This window comes from Larus michahellis, chromosome 2 (genome assembly GCF_964199755.1).
Source record: "Larus michahellis chromosome 2, bLarMic1.1, whole genome shotgun sequence".
Classification (NCBI taxonomy): Eukaryota; Metazoa; Chordata; class Aves; order Charadriiformes; family Laridae; genus Larus; species Larus michahellis.
In genome coordinates, this window is record NC_133897.1 from 137,525,678 (window position 1) to 137,548,335 (window position 22,658).

The 22,658-nt window shown below is 42.8% G+C and overlaps 1 protein-coding gene across 1 annotated transcript in view; it reads left to right on the top strand.

Moving 5' to 3' along the window:
• The first annotated feature begins 4,545 nt into the window (after positions 1 to 4,545).
• The window catches only part of STMN2 (stathmin 2), a 39,934-nt gene continuing 21,821 nt past the window's right edge, over positions 4,546 to 22,658 (top strand). The window contains exon 1 of the mRNA XM_074577321.1: positions 4,546 to 4,883. Coding sequence (XP_074433422.1) covers positions 4,865 to 4,883 — 19 coding nt within the window. The 5' untranslated portion in view covers positions 4,546 to 4,864. The remainder of the gene's footprint in view (positions 4,884 to 22,658) is intronic.

Consider the following 22,658-nt stretch of genomic DNA (forward strand, 5'->3'; position numbering starts at 1 on the left):
GCTTTGTAACTCAAATGTTAGGTAGGAAAATTAAAGGATAAGAAAAACATAATTCAAGAAGAAAAAGGTGACCATGCTTCAGACATAAGGCACAGTTACATATATGTATCAGTGCTCTTTCTTTCTCCCTGTGCTTTCAGTACACAGCTAATCTTCTCATCTGCTTGGTATATTTATAGCGTCCTGTAGAAAATTTCAGAAAAAAGTTACAAAAAAAGCAAAAACATTACAAAAATTACAAAATCACACATGCATGTGTTTGTAGTCTTCTCTCTATAAATTTCACATTAAAATACGCAGCTTTTGTTTGCTTACTAAAACTCAAACTATGCGAACATTTTCTAACCTGTACTTAGCCTGCTGTGAAGAATAAGGATAGACAAAAGATTTTTTCGCCCATGTTATGAAAATATTCTGGCAAACATTCCTGCAAGAAAATCTTTATTGTTCCCATGCTTTCAAGGGCACAGAGGACTATGTCAAGGTTCCGTTTTATGAGAAGAGAATGAAAATAAAATATCAAGTAGTGCTCACCAAGGGAATACCATCCATCTTGTTATGCATGTAGGGAGAATCTGGTGGAAAAAAATAGCATTAAAAACTTTATCGTGATACATATGCTTGAGAAGGAGTAATTAAAGTTGCACAGACACTATTCTTCTCTGACTTTTGAGGACTTCATCATACAGTCTGAATAATATCTTTTACCATAGGTTTGGGTAACGGGTTGGAAGCAATAGGGATGAAGACAAGCTAATCATGAACTAATTACTAATTAGTTTTCTAAAATTGCATAGACACAAAGAGAAATTGCTCCGGGAGGCCTAAAGAAGATTTAGGAGTGACCAAAGAAAAAAATCAGCTTCTCTAAATAAGGTCCATTACTTTTCCTAATGACAAAAGCTAAGTGTAAACAAGTCTCCCAAAAGTCAATAAGAAAAATCTGAATTTCTCAAGCTATTTAAGGCAGTTAAAAAGGATGCACAGTCTCCCAGCCAGTGCAGCAGAGACGCAAAGCACAGGCAAAGAGTAAGAGATTCATGACTTACTCCCGTCTCTGCCATTTGTATTATTTCAGTGCCAATGTAGTTCATTTACCTAGCAACAATAGTCTCCAAAGTGCTGCATAAACATTTATCTTTCCAGTATCACCTCCCCTTCTCTCTTGTCTGCAAGGCAGTAAAAAGTAAGATCCTTTCTAACAAATGAAGAAAATAACAAATGGGAAAAAAAGAACAAAACCTTTTCAATCATCTGGCCAAGACCACAGAAGAAATGTCCAACAAAAGTGGGATGAAAGTCCACTGCTATTTAGAAGCAGTTCAGGAGTTCTTTGCTCAGCAGCACATCCTTACAGCCTGTACATCCACAGACCTGGAGGTAGGCTGTCTGCAAATGCATTTTAATGTCAATCAAAAGAAGGCCCAGCCTGTGAAAAAATACAAGTCCTAGCCTTGCTAGGACATGCTGAAGCTTAATTCATGCTTCTCTAAAATTGATGTGAAACACAACATCAAAAGGTGGCAGTGGATCAGAAATGATATATGGAGTGTCTAATAACTGCTCCTGTATATGCCAAGGTTTTGACATGACAGTGATTGCCATGCAATTTCTTGCACCGCTTTCTCAGCAATCCCCGCCCCAGGAGCTCGATACGTCCTTCCTGGGGGAGAACAGAACTGTCCCCCCCCCGCCCACGGCCTGACAACCCACGGCCGCACCGCGCCGGCTCCCTCGGAAGGGGCGGCGGAGGGTTCGGGTCCGGGCCCCGGCCCCGGGCACCAGGGGGGCGGGCAGAGGAGCCGCTCCCGCACCGCCGGGTGGCAGCGGCTGAGGCGGCAAAGGGAGCGGGGAAAAGCTGCGGTCGCTGCGGCGGTGGCTAACGGAGAGCCAAAAGTGAGCTCCCTCCTTGCAAGGGCTGTGGGAACCCACCGCCGGCGGGAACCCTCCCACTCTGCCTGCCGCCCGTTGCTGCTGGTTAAGCTCGAAGGCGAGGAAAAATGAAATTAAATTAAAAAAGACAGATGCCAGGGCGGGTTTGCTGCCTGCTGGGCGTGCCGGGTGCCGCGGTGGGGGATGGGGAGCCGAGCCGAGCCAAGATGCATTATGACAGCGCAGCACCGGTTGTCCCCGCCGCCCCCGGGCAGCTGAGCCCCGCAGAGCCAAGCCCAACCCAGTCGCTTCCTCGGTGGAAGGCGGCAGGGCGGTGGGGAGCGACCGGCCCGGGCGGGGCCGACACCGTGGCACCTCACCCGCTCCGGTGAGGGACCACAGGGCCGGCGGGGGGGGCTCCCCATCCCTCCCTTCCTCCCTGCTGCTCCCAGCCCCTCTTCTTGCCCGCCCCCTCCTCGCCTGTCCGCCCCCCACCCCACCTGCCCGCCCTGGCCGAGACGCAGCGGGCGGGCGCTGCCCAGGGGAGAGCCTCCTCCTCCAGCACCATGGAGAGCGCACGGCAGTCCTCCTCCCGCGTCCAGCACCACGGAGAGCTCCCGGTCGCCCTCTGCCCTCCCCGCCGCCTGCCCCGCCGGGCCGGCCCCCATCACGGTACGGAGGGACACCCCTGCCTACTGGGGGCCCAGGGGGTGTCTCTCGGTTAGGGCGAGGCTCCCCAGCCCTCTAAGGCGCCTCCTTCCCTCCGCCCCTATGCGCACATCAGTCAGTCGTTTCTCACCATTTTCCTTTCAGGAATAAGCTCCCCCCTCCACAGACATCCCAGTACAATTAGATCTCCGTCTCCTGCTCACCCTCCCCCCAACACACAACCACACAGCTGTATCACCCCAACATAAATTCTTTACTCCGAGGGTGGTGAGGCACTGGAACAGGTTGCCCAGAGAAGTTGTGGTTGCCCCCACCCCTGGAAGTGTTCAAGGAGAGGCTGGATGAGGTTTTGAGCAGCCTGGCCTAGTGAGACATGTCCCTGCATGTGGCAGGGCAGTTGCAACTAGATGATCTTTAAGGTCCCTTCCAACTCTAACCATTCTATGGTTCTATGAAAAGGCCTCAGGGCCCCTGGAGACGTATTCCTGCTCTTGGTGAGGGCAGGGCCTTACAGAAAGACAGAACACCCCCTGCATCCCAGCAAACCTGCCTCATCCCCCTCTCACCACTGAGCCAAAGCGTCCTCAGCAAGGAGCCATCACAGCATCTGCTGTGCCACAGCTCACACACTGGTGAATCACATGCCTCTCTCTGTGCATGCTGTACAATTTGGGGATGTTTCCTTCCCCTAACTCACTTCCAGTCTTGACTGTTCTCATTTAAAGAAAAAGCCTAGTTCCTGCAATTCAGAAATCATCAATAGTGACTCAAAAGAGAAAGCTACCCTCAGACTCTGGGCCCTGCTTTACTCAAAGATGCTGCTTACTGACCTCAAGGAAGCTCAAAAAGCATAATCCTGCATTACCTGTTCTAGGGAAGCAGACACAAAGGAAGTTCATCGTGGTTAGTGCTGGCACACTGCACAGTCTGTGCAGCTGCAAATGGCACTACTGAAGGAAGGAGAACAGTGCCAATGCCCTGCCTGCTCTGGGAGAACACACCTCCACCCTGCAGATTTCTGCCCACTCTCTCCTACTCTTCTCATCCACCCATATACACCATGAAAGAACTCCACAAGTGGTGCCCTCCAAATTCCAAGCTGAAAATTTGCCATATGTTTTGTCTGTCTGCAAGCAGTGTGGGAGTCTGTTATCAATGCAAGCTTTTGACAAAAAGACTGGTTTTGCCCTGGCAGAGGCAAATGATCTCCAGGTGGACAGTGTGAGGATAAGAAGGTAAAGATTGAGTGTCCTCCTCTTTGTATCACTATCTTGAATACTGTCTCCTCTAAGCCAGCAACTACTTCCCGCCCTAGGGGGTGTACAAATAGGTCCCATCACTGCCATGTTTCTAGCCAAAATTTCAATTAGCCACCCACAATTGTTCAGCGGCTGTCAGTCATGTCACTGGCTTTCCTCTTGCTTGGGGTAGAGAATCCTTAAAATTAATGTAGAGAATCCTTAGAATGTGTCTATCCCCTTTCATGTAATAACCATATCAGGTCCCATTCTGCACACTTTATCATGTGAATCAAGCTCACAGCTTTCCAGTGGCTCTTGTTACAGTACATCAGAGAAGTGGTTTTTGACTTATTTTCACATTTATCCTGGTTTTGGCTTTGCAGAACCCTTTGAGAGTGTGAACACGTGCAGCTGCCATTCCCCAAGTTTTAGCAGAGTTTGAGTTGTCCAGGATTAAGTCAGGGGATATTAAAATAAATACTGAAATGCAGGAACATTCAGCATAAAACAACTGTATATGGAATCTGTATACATTTGTAGGAAATAGGATGCAGAGGTAAAAATAATCTGAGCATCTGTTTTGCTGAAATGGTTTAGAAAACCTCTTGCATTGATCCTTTCTTTTTTGTCATGTCTTTGGAATAAGATGTGTTAAAATGAATTTGTGCATGTTTTACAGGTAGCAACAGCAGAGCCTTCAACACCAATAGGCTTTTTTCATGTAAGACATAAAGCATTTGACATGGAATGTACTATTAAAGCCAGACCGAGGGGGGAGAGGCATTCAAGGACTGATTTCCATTTCAAACTGCATTCTGGCACTTTGTACTCCAGCACCATTGGTGGATCAATATTTAATGCCCAGAGATTCTGGCTCTGCAGGAGTCATGTCAGGGGACCTCTAGAGCCAATCTGCTTGGGTAGAGGAGTGATAATTATTCATGGGCTCCTGCCTCTTGCTCCTTCTCTTGCACAGCCCCACTCTGCTGACTCAGTGCCTTATTCAGTCTTCTCTCCCTCTCTCCACTGCTGTAGCTGGACCCCTTTGCCTTCACCACCTCTGAGAGCCTGCACATCCCACCATGGCTAAAACAGCAATGGGTAAGAAAACGCATCTCTTTTTCTTCAGCCAGTACAATGGCCACTATTTCCTAGGACTGCTACCTACACTGGGTGCTCTTCTCAGTGCCCCTGAAGTTTAGAAAAAATCAAGACAACGCTAACCATATTTTTAATTTCTTTGATCAGAAAAAAAGGGAGGGGGTGTGTGATCCTGGGGCTCTTTTACAGTCCTAACCTGAGATCAGATTAAGGATTTACTGATGGGGGAGGTCAGCACATGAGCACAGCCTGATTTTGAAACGGCTTTCATTATTTTAAAGATGAATATATATATATTATGGCATTTAAAAAAAAAAAAAAAGATTAAAAAAAAAGAACCGGAAAGTTATCCCCGCTATAAATATGCCTCCCACCGCCCCGATACCCCTCCTCGGCCGGGGCCAGCGCTCCCCTCTGCTTCCGAAACGAACCGCGTGGGGAGGAGAAGAGGGAAAAGGAACGGCACCACCGAGCGGCACCGAGCCCGGCGGGGTCGGGGGGGCTGCGGGCGGCGGCCCTTGGTTGGGGGGGAGACACCGGGCCGGGCGGGGGGCCGTGGTGCCGGGGCGGGGGGGGTGCTGCAGCTGGGCGGGCACCTGCGGCGACGCGCACTGCGGGCCGGCCGCGCCCAGCCCGGCGCGGGGGCTGCGGGGGGGCGAGGAAGAAGGAGCCGCCTCTTGCCTGCTGCCCCGGCGCTGCCCGCACCTGCAGTCTGTCGGGGGGGTGATGGGGGGAGACCGGGAAGGGAGGCGGCGGAGGTGGGGGGGCTGAAGTAGGTCACTGCATCATGGATAGCTGGTATTTTCTAGCGTTCCCACCCTGGTTTTCTTTCCCAGGGGGTTGTTATCTTGCGTTTTTCAGCTGCAAGCAAAGCATCCTCCCACCCGCCCCGGCTCCCTTCCCCCGCCCGCCATCCCTGGCCAGGAGCCGCACCCTGCGCCGCCCCCCGCCCCACCGCTGGGCCCCGGGGAGCGGGCGGGGCGCTCCCCGCCGTATCCTGGCCCCGGGGATCCTGCGGGTCTCGGGGAGCACTTTGTCCTCGGGTCCCTTCTGGCCACAGACACCCCCCCGCCTGTCCCGGCGGCGGGGGCGCAAGGCAGCAGCCCGGCTGCGGCCCCTTTGTTCGAGGGAGGCTGCTGGAGTGGGTGGAGGAGCGGAAAATCGCAGTGGAGGGTGTGGGAGCGAGAGATGGGAAACAACTGGCTGCTGGAAGCATCCAGACCCTATTACTCCTTGATTTTTCTTTTTTTGGGGTGGGGGGGGATGAGGCAGGACCTGCGCTTGATGCATTCAAATTCAAGTTTTTCACAATCACTCATCATTAAAGTCATGCACACACAAATCCCACAAAATGAGGATGAAGCGCTCCAATGCGATTATTACCCTTCCCCAAGAAGCAAATCCCATTCAAATTCCCATTCTGTGCAGGCTCTGCTATCACTTTTAATCATGTAGCACAAAGTTATATCGAATCCTCCTGGTGCTGGCTGTAACTGATGTATTATACATTTCTTTATCTGAATGCTGATGTTCTGCTCCCGAGGAATGGTGGGGATTGACAGCAATTTAAACCTGGCTGTGGCACCACTGGGAACAAGGCATGAGACAGCTGTAGGTGCAAATAAAGGAGGGAGACAACGGCTGTGGGAGTCTGGCCAGCCCTGCAGTGCCGAGCACGCCGTCCCCTCCCCACTGCAGCAATCTGGTAATCAGTATTGATAATTTGTAGTCGGTCGGAGACTTATCACTGCAGAAGGCCCTGTTAGGAATTCTGTTACTAGGGAAGAAAGGACTCTTCAGCCGTTGATTAATGATCTCGCAGCACACAAACATAAAGGTTCCTGCAGCAAGAGAGATGCCTGGAATCATTAGCTTTGCCCAGAGATGGATTGACTATGCCACGCCAGTTTGCCTATTAATACCTGGTTAACAAGCTACATATACAGGCAATAAAAAGCAATGTAACTGCCCAGGTTTCTAAAAATACTAATTAGAACAGCATTCAATTACAAAAAAAATGAAAGAAATTTTATTAAAAGCATTTTCCCTCTTTAAACTCAGAAAGGTTAAAGATTCTCTTCACCACTGCTTTGAATCTTATTCTTCCTTGCTGTAGTTTTTTGTAGAGAAAATAAGGATCTAGACAGTATATTAGTCATACGTCCTCAGTCATACACATTTCCAGTTACTGCTAAATAAGCTACATTTGTTTTGTACTCTAGCTTTACCCAATAGACCACTGAGAGAATTACAGAGTGCCTGATTTTTTTTTCCCCCGTTGAGCACTGTGTTTTGCAAAGTGGCAATAAAGGCTAGATCCTGCTGCCACTGGAGCCAACAGAACATTTCTAATCAGCTTAAGCTGGCCCGTTATTATGTTTCTGGCCCTGGTCCAGCAAGGCACTTAAGTAGGTGTCTGAGTTTGAGCATGTCAATAGTCCTGCTGGCTTTGGGCAGAACTCTTCACATAACTCAGGTTAGGCAGATGCTAAATACCTTGATAAGCCTGTGTTTATATTCTGCCATAGAAAGCAAAATTAAGCCTCATTTTCTCTTAGGCTCTGTTAAATAAAAGGTTTTCAAGGAAAGCTCCTTTGGCTTATGTAGGAATTTCAACAGCTGCAAGAACTTCTGGAGCTCAGTACAACCTGAACGCCCATTAAGTTCTTCCTTCTGTTTAGTTTACATAGTATATGAATGATGCATACCAGGCACACATGCACAAATCTAGTTAGTTAGTTAGTTAACTTATATTTAAGGGTGTCTTATTTTAAAATTTCATCTAACATGACTGTATGACTGTACAGAAATTCTGGGGACTTTTATATTGCGTCCTCCCCTTGACGCCATCTTCCAAATGAAGTCTGGATTGTATGGACGGATTCATTCATACGTTATGCTCCCTACCATATGGGATGTGTGTAACATAAATGGGCAGCTCCTGCAGGTGGGGTCACTACAGACCTGATAGGCCATGTAACCTGGTTGGATAAACTTTCTTAGCGTATGTACATGGCAGTGTGAGGGTGAAGCAGTTAGTGATGCCCCTGGAACTAAAAAAGGTGTCTGAAACCGTTATTTCATCGTTTCCTTGCAGTGTTTAATTTAAGGAATATTTATTATGAAAACATCTTCAGACAATTACCACATAGAAAATCTCAGTCACGGTTATGGTTCTTGTTTATTTTATAGGAAGTTGTTTAACAGAAATAAATGGGATATGTGTTAATAATGCTTTAAGGAAGTCTTTTAATTCGGGCTCTTTTTGAGGTAGTCAGGAATTCTGTGAGGTGATAAATGGGTGGGATTATGAGGATACGGGAATTCAGGCAGCCCCACGATGCCTCCTTTGCATATCTCAGTAAGACTGATTAAACTGTTGTAAAAGTACTTCAGAGTTGTTCTTCTATTTTGTCATTTGCATTTTAGTTACAAGCTCAGACCTCAATACTTAGCTTGATGGATGCAGTGTCACTCCTAAGTTTGTCTATTAAATGAATACTACATTATTGTTTTATCTGGTATATAAACATACATATGAAGCGATAAATAAGTGTATGGTTGTTGAGTTTAACTGGTTCAATTATTTTAATAACTAGTTTGGTTTTTTTTACTGCAAAGGGGTAAGCATTCTGCCTCTGATCTGCCAGTGCACTTAAACAATTGCTTGATCCTCAACAATTGCACATGAGTGGTCATCTGGACATCAATGGCAGCGACAAGCTTCAAGTTAAACAACATATGGCTAAGCACCAGCCGGAATTTGGACTGAACACTCTCCTTTCCATATTATGCAGTTTTTAGCAGAAGGTTTTAACCTTTCTCTTTTATAAATAAATACGATTCTTCCCCTTCTATAAATAAATGAACACAAGTCAGCAGTGAATTATTTTCAACAGTCAGAAAACTACTTATCTGAATAGACAAATAGGAAATTACTTTAAGATGAGAACATATGTAGACAAGATTCAGAAAAGAGTTTTTGTCTCATAATGTTAGCAGAAATGTGATTTGAGTGAGACACCATTTTTCCAGATTTTGTCAAGATCTAGCAGAAGAAACCTTTCAATTAATTTATTTTTCTGAGAATTTTGATTACTAAGCTAATATAGAGTTGCTGGCAAGTACAATTCACTAGAGAACTGAAGGTTAACACCTATTCACATTCTTTTCCTGTTTTTAAAGAGTGGATTACTCTTTCTGCTATTGAGAACTGAGGCAGTAATAATTTTAAAAACAGCCCATATGGCTAAGAATTTATATTGCCTCAAAGCAGTTCTTTACTTACCCTGTGAAGTGTACAAGCAGGAGGATGGAGCGTCATCTCTTCTGTCATCTTATGGAAGAGATCCCATAACATGCTGAGGAAATAAAAATAAAATTCAGCAGCTTGAACACTTCCAAAATGTTCTCTCACCTCCACCTCCATCACCTCTTTGTCCAAATATAACCTCTATTTAGACTAAAGGCTTCCCTATTTAATGATGTATTCCTATAATTCATTCACTTAGTTTTTGCCAATTTGAATTTCCTTTCATTAATTAATTAAGCCTGGAAATTATTTTTTTTTATTTCTCTGGTATTTGTTCTACAGTAGTACATTTCTCTAGATCACACTTTGCACAACTATTTTTTTACTATAAATATATGTGCAATCTAACCTCATGGTTAGATTTTTCTCAGGTGACATTTATACTCATTTCTTTTGAAAAGAATTCTCCATTTTCAAATTAATAGCATTAATTAAAAAAAAACACTCTTTACAGAAGAGAGATGGGACACTCATATCCAGCAATATATTTAGATAGCATTTTAGCCTTCGAAGACTGTAGAAAATTAACTAATTAGTTCTCCTAAGAGCCTTCTGTGAGGAGGAGGCATTATTATGTAGTCTGAAACACAGAGATCAGAGGGTTCCCGTGACAGGGAGGTCTGGGCAATACTTGACCTGTGCAGCATTTTCATGTAGGTATAATTTAACTACCTTATTAGTTCACAGTCAAAAGGAACAAGACATGTTCAGCACTCCTGAAGAACATCAAGCCCTAGGTGTCTTAAGTAGGCATCCTAAAATGGCGTCACTCCAAATAATTGATACAGTTGGAAAATTACCTCACTAAAAGCTTTGCTAAAGATTGTATGGCAAGAAAGCCACCACTTGAATGTAAGGGACTGAGGGTGGCTCCTTGCCCAGTGACCTGTGGGCAACCACGCAGCTGGCAGCGAAGTCCTCCAACAAGTCTTCTCACAGAGTGTGCTCCCCCCAGGCTGTATATAGATTGAGTACATTTACCTTTCAAATTATGTTATCAGACTTCAAAGCCCTTTATTCTGGCACCCTCCGCAGTTCTGCCCAATGCTTTAAGGAGGAGAAAATATCACATCATGAACCAGCAGTGCTTGCTTACCTCTGCAGTAACTACCTTAAAAAATCCAACATTAGTTCTCCACACAAGTCACCTTTATAAATTAAAACTGTTGCTGTTATCATGTGGCTTGTAGAGAACATGTCTTCTTCAGCAGTATCCATAAAATGGGTGATAGATGAACCAACTTTGCAAATGAGTCTTGCCTCACTGGAGCCAGTGGAGTTCAGCCACTGGCCTCAGCAAAACCAGCTGATCCTTAGCCCATGGGGACACAAAAATCCGTAGCTAATTTGGAGGAATGGCTGCTATTCACAATTCTTTCTAGGCTACACGCAATCCTCACGCTATGAATTCCATGGATACAGTCTGAGGTGGTGTTGATTTTCATTCAGTTTGAAAATACTGTTGATTCCACTTGGAAATGTGTGTTCCCATGTGAACATCAGCCGACAATTCTACCTGGGGCACATTATCTCAGTCCTGAAAGGTGCTGGGCACCCATGACTACCGTGCAGGCAGTATCTATTGCTCTAGTTCTCAGCACTTTACAAAAACAGAAAAAAATTGCTCTGGAGACCTCAGTCTGCAGAGACCTGCATCCTCGGTCCATAAAATGGATGAATGCAGAAATGTTGGCCCCTGGGAACAAAATATTAAAGACATCTTGCATCCGAGTAATACCAGCATACAAAGCTGCTCAGTAATTATTTGATTTTCTCTTCCACTTACTATGTTTTTCTTTTTCCTGTCTGCTAATACATAATTTAACAAATGAAATGAATTTAAGCTCTTTGTGCCAGGATGTGCTGTTAAACTGATGCACAGCGTCTACACGAAACATTAGGCTTTGCTGAATACATTTAGCAATGTTATTTTTTGTAGGTGTAGCTGTCTAATCCAAGAAGTTAATAAATAAATTATAATTTATGCATTCATTCTAACACACAAAACATCACTGTTGTAGCAGTTATTGTGTGGAGAAATCATGATCATTCACGTACACAATCACGGAAAAGGATTGGTGGGGTTTGGTGGGGGTTTTTTTCACCAGTTTTGAGCCAAGGAGGTGGGTTAGTTTAAGGAGGTGACTGAAGATAGAGTTAGTAAAGCTCTAAGGCACCTGTGGTGGAATGCAGGTGTGACTGTACCTCCACAACACATCGGGAAAGGTCAGTTCTTCCGGCCGTTGCTAAGGTCTTCCCAGAGTAGGTGTACTCATCACTCTATGACCAGAGGGAAATACAGGGGGGAATGGTAAGACTTCAACTGTCCCTTGGGCATTTTACCCGCAGCCACAGAGAAGCCCTTATTTGGTCTTCGCCATCATGGTGGGAGGAAGAAGAGGTGGCAATGCATGAGGTCCTCCCACTCAGCCAAACATTTGGTGTTTGGTCTCCAAGTGTGGCACTGGGATGTGGTGGCCCTTGTCCCTGCATGTCTTCCCTCCCTGGACAACAGCAGAGCCACCAAGCTGTGGCCCCTTCCCTCCCTTCCATAGGAATGGCATCATGCTGGAGAGAGGACAGGAGAACACACAAGAGGAACCATGACCTCCACCTACTAACTGGGAAGCTCTGGTTTATAGGACCATCGCTGGATTTTGCATGATACAGCCACTGGACAAAAAATAGAAACAGCTGTGGGAACAGAAAATAAAATTCAAGTTTTATTGGGTTGCAATTAGGACCCTTCAGCTTGAATCCCTCATTTCTGAAAGACATTGAACCCAAGTCTGGCAGTTCCCAGTCCAAGGTGCTCACAGTTGTACCAAAGGGCAGGAGTGAGACACCCAGCAATGTTTCTCCTCAGCTGTCCCTGCATTTATGGAGGACCCTGTCCTATCTCTTTGTGAAACATACTCTCTGAAAATAGGCTACACTAATTTCTTCAGAGGACAGGACTGTTTTGGAAGAACACGCAATTCCCAATATTAGGGGATTAAACATTTCAAGTCTGAGACATCCTTGCTTGTAGAAAAGAAAGTAGCAACCTACATACAATGCAGCACCAATTTGAAGAACACAAATTGTGGTATTTATGGATTTTCATGACATCCCTGCAACTGTGTAGGAATTTGCAGAATCGCATTTTGGCTTTATAAGCCTGAATTTTTCTTAAATATCATTTTAGGCATCTAGCTCCTTTACTGGATTTGTCCCTTAATCATTTTATGACCTGACTTTCTCTTCATTAAGATGGGGATAATATCTTATACTTACCTCAGATTTGGGATAAGAAGTTATGTCCCATACTGCATTGAAATGTGTAACAATGCTCTAACGTTATAGAAGTTGCAAAAATCCATACCGATCAGATTAGGAAACAGAACAATTTACCTTCTAAGTCTGTATTAGCATTCTGTGCTATCCAGGTACTTTTTATAATCCTTAGGGAATTTCATAGGTAAAGAAAAAATAATGATACATATATTTTATACTATGGATTGGCGTAGAAATCTACAAATTGAGAATTTAACTTAAGCTGAGATATACTTTACCTGAAGCTAGCTAAGGCACTTCTTAATGTTTCAGGGTTTTACATTAAATTTAAATATTTTCACTAGTCATTAAGCGACTATGTAACTATAACTTTTGATCTTGATAATATTTTTGATCTTTCCTAAAGTTGTTGAAAACACAAATTGTCCTTTTTGCCTAAGATTTCTGATAGACACATCTTAAAATTCATCCTCGGGTTTCCACTAGGACGGGTCCTAATGGGATTTCATTGGCAGGGCTCCCTGAAGTGTCTAGTATTATTATGGTTATTATTTTTTCCATTTCAAAAGACTGAATAAATCAAAGCCAGGTCAAAGATGCACAAAAATTTTTACCTACATTTATATATAAAAATGTAGCAAAAATTAAATTTTTTGGTTTGCTAGTATATTTGTACTGCAGATCCTCCAGTTACCTGGATGGAGCTGTAAGAAATGTTTGCACACTCCTAGGAAATCTTTTAAATTAAAATGAATGCATGAATCAAGCTCTATAATTTTTCAAAGACATTTTTTGGAAGTGAAATTCCCTTCTGTAACCCATTTTATTAGCCTTTACTAAATACCACATTTAACTATTTTGATATATTTGTTTCTTACATCATTCCTTTGAAAAGAAAGACCAATTGATGTCACTCATCAGTCGTATTTATAGTCACTTGGATATACAGTCTTTGTCTCCAGGTACCGGCTTTTATTCAATTTATTACGTAGATGTAACACAAAAGACTATTTCTAAGCTAATATCTTTTCTATGTGTTTTAGATAGTTTTTGACGCTCTCAAGACTGCAGTCATGGAGCTTTCGCTATTATATGTTGTAGATAGGAAAGAAGCTCATACTCATGGTGGTTGGAAAACCAAAATGTTGAATATTTGTCAACAAAATACTTGTTCTCAAGGCAAAAAGCTTCTTGCTGGGGAAACGATGTTCTACCTCTAAACATCATTATTTTCTAAGTAGAATATCAATAAGGACTTCTTAGGAAAAGTAATAGTAAGATATTTATTTTAATCTGCATTGAGGATTCAGGTTATTCGCTTTTGAAGTACATTCACATTTTTTGCAGTGAAACATTAAGAGAAAAACCTTACTTAGAGAATCATAGTGCATTAGGTTAACAGTGTAAAGAATTTCACCTTCTAGTGTGCAAGGTCTGAAAAACAGAATTAAATATGAGAGAAGTACTTTCAAGTGCTCTGCAAAATTGTAATTATTGGTATGCATAGCTTGCCAATGCTATTCTAGAGCATGGCATCCTGATCTCTTCTGCACGAAAGATGTGAACAGTACTGTAAAGTACACCGTGTTATGGTTCTTAAAGGGTAGCTACAAAGAAGATGGAGACTCCCTTTTTCCAAGGAGTCACATGGAAAACACAAGGGGTAACGGGTACAAGTTACTCCTGGGGAGATTCCGATTGGACACTAGAGGAAAATTTTCCACAATGAGAACAATCAGCCATCGGAATAATCTCCTCAGGGGAGTGGTGGATTCCCATCACTGGACACTTTTAAGATTCAGCTGGACAGGGTGCTGGGCCATCTTGTCTAGACCGCGATTTTGCCAAGAAAGGTTGACCAGATGATCCTTGAGGTCCCTTCCAACCTGGTATTCTATGATTCTATGATCCTTTTATTTCTATTTCATATGACTCTGAACTTTCTTGTGAACAATCTGCCATCCTAATCAGAGTTTTCTCTTTCGAATTTCCAGCGCTCCTCTGGTCCACAGTGACTAGGAGGAGCAGTGCATGAAGCATCACTATCAGCCCATGTGGAGCCAGTCATGTCCAATACAAAGTGCCTTCAGAGAAATTAGTTGTAAAGGTTGAACATGTGTGTCCCAGCCATGGTTGAAGCCTGAAATCAGATGTTTCAATGACTTACTCCACAGCCAGGCCTGGGCAGATTTTTCATATGAGGAATGATTTCCTGGCACGAAGTGCTAGAGCCTTTCAAACAAATACAACAAGTGCTCATTTAGTTTACCACGTGCAAGCTGTGTATTTTTCCCTAGTCATCTTCCCAGAAATAGTGAAATGATTTTTGCTAAAAGCTTCTCGAAAATGCAGCAAGAGGCAGCCCTCCAGCCAAGAAAACTGTAGGCCAAATTGTTGTAATTTAACAAAGTAATACTCAGCGGAAGGACTCCCATATTTTCTAATGCAGTGCAAGTAAAAAAAAAGTGACACCAGATGGCAAATAGCGATGGCTCATGGTGGCGTATGGGTCACACATTTCAGTGGCTAAGGTCTGCAAAGGCCAGGAACACCAGTCTTGCTGGAATTAGATCCTAAAGCAGTGCAAACCTATGGTAGTAGACCCATGTTGGTTTATGTCTGATGAGCCCCCTTTTTTTCCTTTAAATCTGATGAAGCGGCAGCTTAGGAAGTAAACATCTCCATTATTTTGAAGAGTCGTATGAAAGCCAGCTATGCTAATAAAGGAGAATTTGATTATACAGGAAAAGAGACTTTTTTATATGAGAAAAAGAATTTGATTATATAACAAAAGAGAAAAAACAGGCCATTATAAGTTGTCATTTGGGTATCTCCAGCTCCTGTTACTTTTATAACACACTGAAGATGTGACCAAGCCAGGCCTGGAAGTTCCATAAGTCTGTTATAAAGGACAGGCTGAACAACACAATTTGATTTGCCTTTAATGACAAACTTGTGATGCTGGGTTATGCTGGTGCACAGCGCCCTGGAAATCTAGCTATTGTAAGACCCTTTTTTATCCTAAATGATTCAAGCACCCTCACACCAGAGCCCCACCGAAATCAATGGAGCTTCTTTGCAGGGATTGACTCCTCATGTGGTTAATTTAATAGCAGAGCAGTGCCTCCGATTTCTTCAGGATCCTCTCTGTGTAAGTGGAGGCGAATACTGCAGAAAAAGAGAGGCAGAGAGACAGAGAGATAAACAGCTACAGAGAGATAAATAGACTGACAGAGCAAACGAATTCTAGAAATCTTCAGTAATATTTCAGAACGGGAAAAAAAATCAATAAATCAAAAAACAGTATAATAGAGGGAAGGAGAAGAGAAAGATGAAAAACAGAAGTGGATCATGAAAGACTTAATTGTAAGCAGTCACATTACTGAAAGTCCATATAAATTGTTATAGCTTAGACATCTATGCATCAAATTTACATCTTCAAAAATAAATGCATTTCTTTTATGCAAATCTGAGTAAAGCTATTTAAAACACAGGTCACTTTCTCTGACCAGTGGTTCTTGTTATAGTTTTATTGTAGTGTCAACTGTAACAAAAATATCGTACCAGCAATTGTTCTATCTCAGCCAATTTAATCAATTCTGAATAATATACTAATTTCTTTGAACAATCATCATGGTTTCAAAGAAGAGGCTGTCATTTTTTATTTTTCTTTTTTTCTCATTCATTTTACACATCTTCTTATTAAAGTACTTAATAATATTTATAATCTATGCCTAACTGTGATAAATTTTAGCAATATGCTGTTGAGTGGTATCGTTATTTTCTTAATGGAGGCAATCAAATGTTTGAATATATGCATAAAGACATGGCAGGATACAATAGTAGAAGTATAAATCAGATAATTAGTAATAATAGCTGCATAGATAGTTTAGTTAAAGATCATACAGAAAAATCTGAAAGCCACAGAATAACAGACATGTGATGAATAGTTCAGAAAATAGAAAGCCCCCCAGAAAGCATCTATTAGATAAAACTTAAATGCACCGAAGTCAAAGAGGACTTTCCGACTGACTTAAAACAAGGCTGCGATTTCATCCATGAATGATCTGATTGCTAATAAAACAGTATTAGTTAACTCAAGATCAGGAGTGACAAAAACTTCAAACTATTGTAATTAATTTTACTGGGAGTTAGGGTAAGTTCATGACAGTAGAATGACGCAGGACATGGGCCATATCTTCTACGTGGGCTTCTGGAGGACCACTGATAAATGGCCACAGTTCAGGGCGTGCTCAAGCTGAAACTTTATTTTAGCATACACGTTTTGCATGCATTTTTCCTCAGGCTAAGAAAGGATGTGACAAACTGGAAAATGCTTGTCACCTAGCAGGAGTCAAAGTTATTGAAAATTTCATCCATCACTTCACACAAGCCACTCCATTGATTGTTGTCACTGCCCAAATCAGTTTTACTAAAAAAACTCCAAAGAATATCCAATTAAATAAATCTCTCAGATTTATTTTATGATCTGGATTAGATCTTAAATTTGACCTATATAAATGTTTTCAATTGTGCCAATTTCTGGTTAAAATAGGAACGTTTATATCCACATGCTCTATTTCCAACACAATTTTATGGTTTTGCTCAATAACAAAACTTGCAGAGAGTCCAGATTTGTTGTGCTGCATAAAGTAATACTCACTGATGACCAGACTGTTATTTTATTTGCAACCGTTCCAAGAATGAAATGATCATTTAGATACAAAATCTTCCCAGTGGGGCAAAGCCAGAATTTAAAAGGATAGTGACAATAATTCTCCTTATTTACTTTTATGTATCTTTTTTATTGCCTGTGTCTATTCTGTATGGCTTATTGCTTGCTTTGCAAGCAAGCTTAAATGCTGAGAGAGTTTTTACCAAATCTGAAAAGTTACTTGGAATAGTTGCATTTCAAAAGATGTAAGATGACTGGGGAAGTGGTCTATGGTGACGGCCACATCTGAAGTCCAACAGCTGGACAGCTGGGGTCTCTCAAGACAAGGTGTTCTCAGAACGTGGCAAAAGGAAACCATGAGGTTTTTTGTCAAGCAAGGAGGTAGGATGGAGGGCAGTGAGTGAGTAAGTGACTGGGGAAAGAGCCAGGAAGGGAGCACGAGGGGTTTGGTTCTACAGTGTGCTGGGGATGAGCTCACCAAGAGTCTGCAGCTAATGCACAAATCCTGAATGATAGAAATAGTGCAGAGCTCCAGTGAGATGAGATGCATTTTTCTGGGGAGAGCAAGCACTAAAAGGTGGGTATAGCAAAGAGGAGTGGAGCTGGGGTTGTATGTTGCTAGCAGGCCCTCCCTCCCACAACAGCACACATGAAATTGAGCTCACTCAATTGAACTATGAAGAAACTGGTTGGAGGGACATCTAAAGGTTATCTAGCCTGTCCTCCTTCTTGAAGAAAGACAATCACCACTTTGCATAGCCAACTCCTTAATGGATGATCTCACAACTTACCAAGCTGTGATTTGTGGCTGTTGTTCCTTCTTATTTAACTGGAAGAGTTTGAGTCTGTCATTTCATTGATCTTTCCTTCAAGCAGTTGTAAGCAGCTAGCATATCATGCCCAAAGAAAGAAACCTGGCCCCCTCCACCACCCTTCACAGGCTACATGCTTCAGGTCCTTCACCTGCTTGTTAACCCTCACATGTTCCTCCATGTCCCTATTAAATTGGGGGGCCCAAAAACTGGATGCAGTACCTCAAGTGCAGCTCCACAGCACCAAATACCTTCAGTCACTGGTGAATCCAGCCTTCCCTCCTGTTTAGTCACACACATCTCTGCTTCTGGCCTGCTTCTTCTCTCCATTTCCCCAACCTGACCCCATTAAAAGAAAGGTGGAAGAAATAGCAAAAAACCCTTCCTTGTGAGACTTTCAGGGCCAACCTACATATGCTCAATTTATTTCTGTAAATTTATTTTAAAAAAACCAGTCCCTGCCCCAGTATCTGTTCCTATTTTGTTGCTTAGACTTCGTCTTTCAGCATTGACACTTATGGGCTTATGCAGCCACACACTGAAACATCATCTGAAATCTCACTTGGGCATTTGTACTCTCTTTATGACTGTGTAGAAAACTAGCAGAAAATTTTCTTATGTCTTTAAATGCTGTGAAAATAGATTTTCACAGTGAACATGTTGACCACTGAAATGTCTAGAAGTAGCCCAAGTTTCTAGATTTGTGGACCTGCCAAAAGATACTTTTCCTAGTCATTCTGCTGCCTGCTTGTTAGGAGATAACACCAAATGAAAAGATGAGTTTTACAGAATCTGCCTCATATAAACATGGTTGATCAGGGAGTTGCTGTCATTTTTGCTTCCTCTGTGCAGTGCTTTCAAAGTCCTTCAAAACCTAAAGACATTATGTTTGAACCAAAGGATTTCTCCAGGGATAAACACACCCTTGACAGGCTTCCTACATAGGCAGACTTTCTTAAATTAGGGACTAAATTTCTCTAAAACTAAAAATTCAGTCCTTTGGAATATTTTGTAATCCCACATATACCCAGTTGTGTAGACTCTTAAAATTTTTATAAAAGCATTTAAATTTCTATAGTCTTTGTTATGAAAAAAGGGAATTAAGACATATGATGTAAAACACCAGCATATGAACCAGAGTATCAGGGCATCTGCAAGACAGTTTCCATTGTCACACCTCCTTGGGTTTAAACACAATCCACCACAAATACGAGTTACGTTGACAGGCATACTCTAATTAAACATTTTTATACGGAAACTTAACAGTCATTTACTGAGAGCTTATTTTGTTCTGGCATTCAAATTTAAAATAACATCGTTAATTAACACAATTATAATGTATATGCCATTGTTTGTATTATTGCAAGGATAGGAACCCTTCATTTTTAAGTAATCTACTTACACACATCATTTGCAATTGTGTACAGAAAGCAAACTAATGCCTTTATTCAAACTGATGAGACATCCTTATTTTAAAATGTCCCACAGAATTAAAATTCCATTCAAAACCCAGAAGAAAATTGGATTTTTCAAACTGTCTCCTGTCATTGTCTTTTGCATTTTGACATTTATTCGGTAATCATGGCAGCCAGTAAGAATGATTGTGTAGCATAAAGATGCAGTTACACATATTTGGCGTTGGATTAAGTACATTAAATACATATTGATTGCTCAAAATCAACCAATAAACTTACATTAAAAAAACTTTATACATTTTCATGTATAGACACATATATATAAACTAAATAATAAATTGGTCTACGTGTTTCCTATTCAGACCCTGTAAAATGGGTTTTCTAGGCTATATGAAATGATTAGTTTGAGAGGTACCTTCCACAGCCCTCACAGCAGCACATTGTCTCTAAAATGGATTCTCCTGATAATTATGGTGTGAAAATAATTACAATAGGTTCCACAAGCAGCGAGATGACTCAGTAAGCAAGGAATACATTTAATTACTGGAAGATAAAGATCAAGAGTCCAACCCTACTGCAAATTTTAATTGCAGTTATCCCACATAATATAAACATAAATGTCTACTTAGATGATTGCCCTCAGCATTTCCTTTGCCTAAAGCAAAAAAAAAAATGCACCTTGCAATTAAATTCGCTTATTGTTTTTCGAGTCTTAAGTTATGACTTACTAATATTTTGGCTTTCATCAGTTCAAAGCACAATTTTTAAAATATTGGAAGACATCAAAGATATATACACTTTGGAGTTGTACAGGATGTGTATTAATGAGGGTTGTGGTTACAACCCCTATATGAATTATAAAAAAAAAAGCCACATTTTATATCTGACTTACAGTTCTATTAAAACCACACGTATATCTGATCCCAGAAAAGTGGCAAGGACCAGACTTTCTGTTCATGGAAGCTGGTAGCAGTGCAGCTCTGTTCCCTTGATTGAGATACTCCAGAACAGCTGACACTCCTTGAGTGATGAAAACAGAAAAAGTTAGATTCTTTACCCATTCTTTCTTAATTGCCTTCTTCGCTGAAGCGTTTAGGGCCATTCCTTTGCTGTATCAATGGCTTGCTTTCAGAACGTGTGGGTAATTCCTAAAATGTGCTCTGTTGAGAAGTCAGTATGGCTCTTAAAATAATTTGACTGTAAAGTCAGTCCAAACATGAGGAGGAGGGATTTCATAACATAATTGAAGAAATATCAGTACAAGCCCAGAAAGGATCTACTGTGTCCAGATGAAAAGAAACAGTAGCAGAACTCATTTATCAATTGTGAAAACTAACAGTATGCCAGAATTATGTCAATACTCTCTAAGCATGATAATACACAGCCGCCATGGAATAAAATGACATCCAATGTCAGTGGGTGATGCAGGGCCGGGTGATGCAAGACCAGGAAGAGTTTGTCGAGCCTACATAAAGGGATCAGGGTGATGCAAAATTAAGTCAGTGGAAGCCTCTGAAGAGATCATCAGGAAAAACTGAATAAATGCCACCATTCCAAACACACATGGCTGAGGGCGGGATTCAGAAAAATAAAAGAAGTGCTGGCAGTCTGTCTGTCACACCCTGCTCTAGTAACCCAGTCTTACTGTGCTGAAACAGAACTGGCAGCACGATTCATACCTTGGAAAGATGCTGTTTGATCATAGTAAGCTACATAACTATACCATTGCTGTTCTATTTCATCATCCTTGATTTGCATCCTCACTCAAGGGGCTTTTTCACCAGCCAGCACCCAAATTGTCTGCAACACTCTCAGAGAGACAGCCTGTGCCAATGGAGGTGTCACTCATCCAGAAATCAGGAGACCTGTGTTCTCCACGAAGCTTTCCTACAGAGCGGGCCTGTGACCTGAGGCAGTTTTTTTTCACCTCTGGGTCATTTCTCCCCTGGCATCCCTTGCCTGTCTTTCTCACTTACACCATGAGCTCTTTGGCACAGGGTGTTCGCATCCGACATGTTTGTACAGAAAGTAGTGCAGATCTCAGCTGGGCCTCCACATGGTCCTGCAGTACAATAAACGAGGTGACCTTAAGAGCGTGCTGGGACACAGCAGCCATCTCCAATAGCCTAGTCCCTGACTGCTGGGTGCTCCAAGGGAAATGAGTGTGCTCAGCACAAGGACCAGAAGTTGCACTTCCCACCCAGTGCCTGGATCACCAGCAAGCAGTGTGGCCAGCAGGTTGAGGGAGGTGATTCTGGCCCCCTACTCTGCCCTGGTGAGACCCTACCTGGAGTACAGCTTCCTGCTCTGGGGCCCCCAACATAAGGACATGGACCTAAGTCCTAGGACCTCTGGATTGAGTCCAGAGGAGGGCTACAAAAATGATCAGAGGACTGAAGCACCTGTCCTATGAAGACAGGCTGAGGGAGTTGGGGTTGTTCAGCCTGGAGAAGAGGAGGCTCCAGGGAGACCCTATAGCAGCCTTCCAGTACTTAAAGAGGACCTACAAGAAAGATGGGGAGGAAGTCTTTATGAGGGACTGTAGCGATAGGACAAGGGGTAACAGTTTTAGACTGAAAGAGGGTAGATTTAGATTAGATATTAGGAACAAATTCTTTGCTGTGAGGGAACAGGTTGCCCAGAGAAGCTCTAGATGCCCCATCCCTGTAAATGTTCAAGGCCAGGTTGGATGGGGCTTTGAGTAACCTAGTCTAGTGGAAGGTGTCCCTGACCGTGGCAGGAGGGTTGGAACTAGATGATCTATAAGGTCGCTTCCAACACAAACCATTCTATGATTCTAAGCAGAAAGATGTAGGCACACTGCCATTGTGGTGTCTTTTACCTACGTGACAGGGCTCCTGCACGTTCAGGCTCCTGCAGGCTCTGCAACTTCTGTCCTTCCAAGCCGTAACCCAGTCCACTCCACACCTCACTTGTTAACAGTTACAAGGACACAGAAGAAGTACCATCTCCTTTACAAGTCCTTCGCTGGTGCTGCAGCCACCAGTGTGGCCACAGGACCAAGCCAAGCATCACAGCTTTGCACCCAGGAAACAGCATGGCTCAGGAGGCTCATAGGTCACTTCTGATGGAAAGATCATAAATCTGGGAGTTGTCTTGCTGCATGAACGTCCTGAAGCAAACACTACTAGGTGTCTGTTATGGCAGGCTAGTACAAGTGGTAGCCCCAGTCTCAGAAATGCTGAGACAAGACAACCTGTGTACGGCAGGGCTGGGGTGGGTGTGTTGAGGAGAGTCTCTAAAAAGCCTTCTGCTTTTCTGACC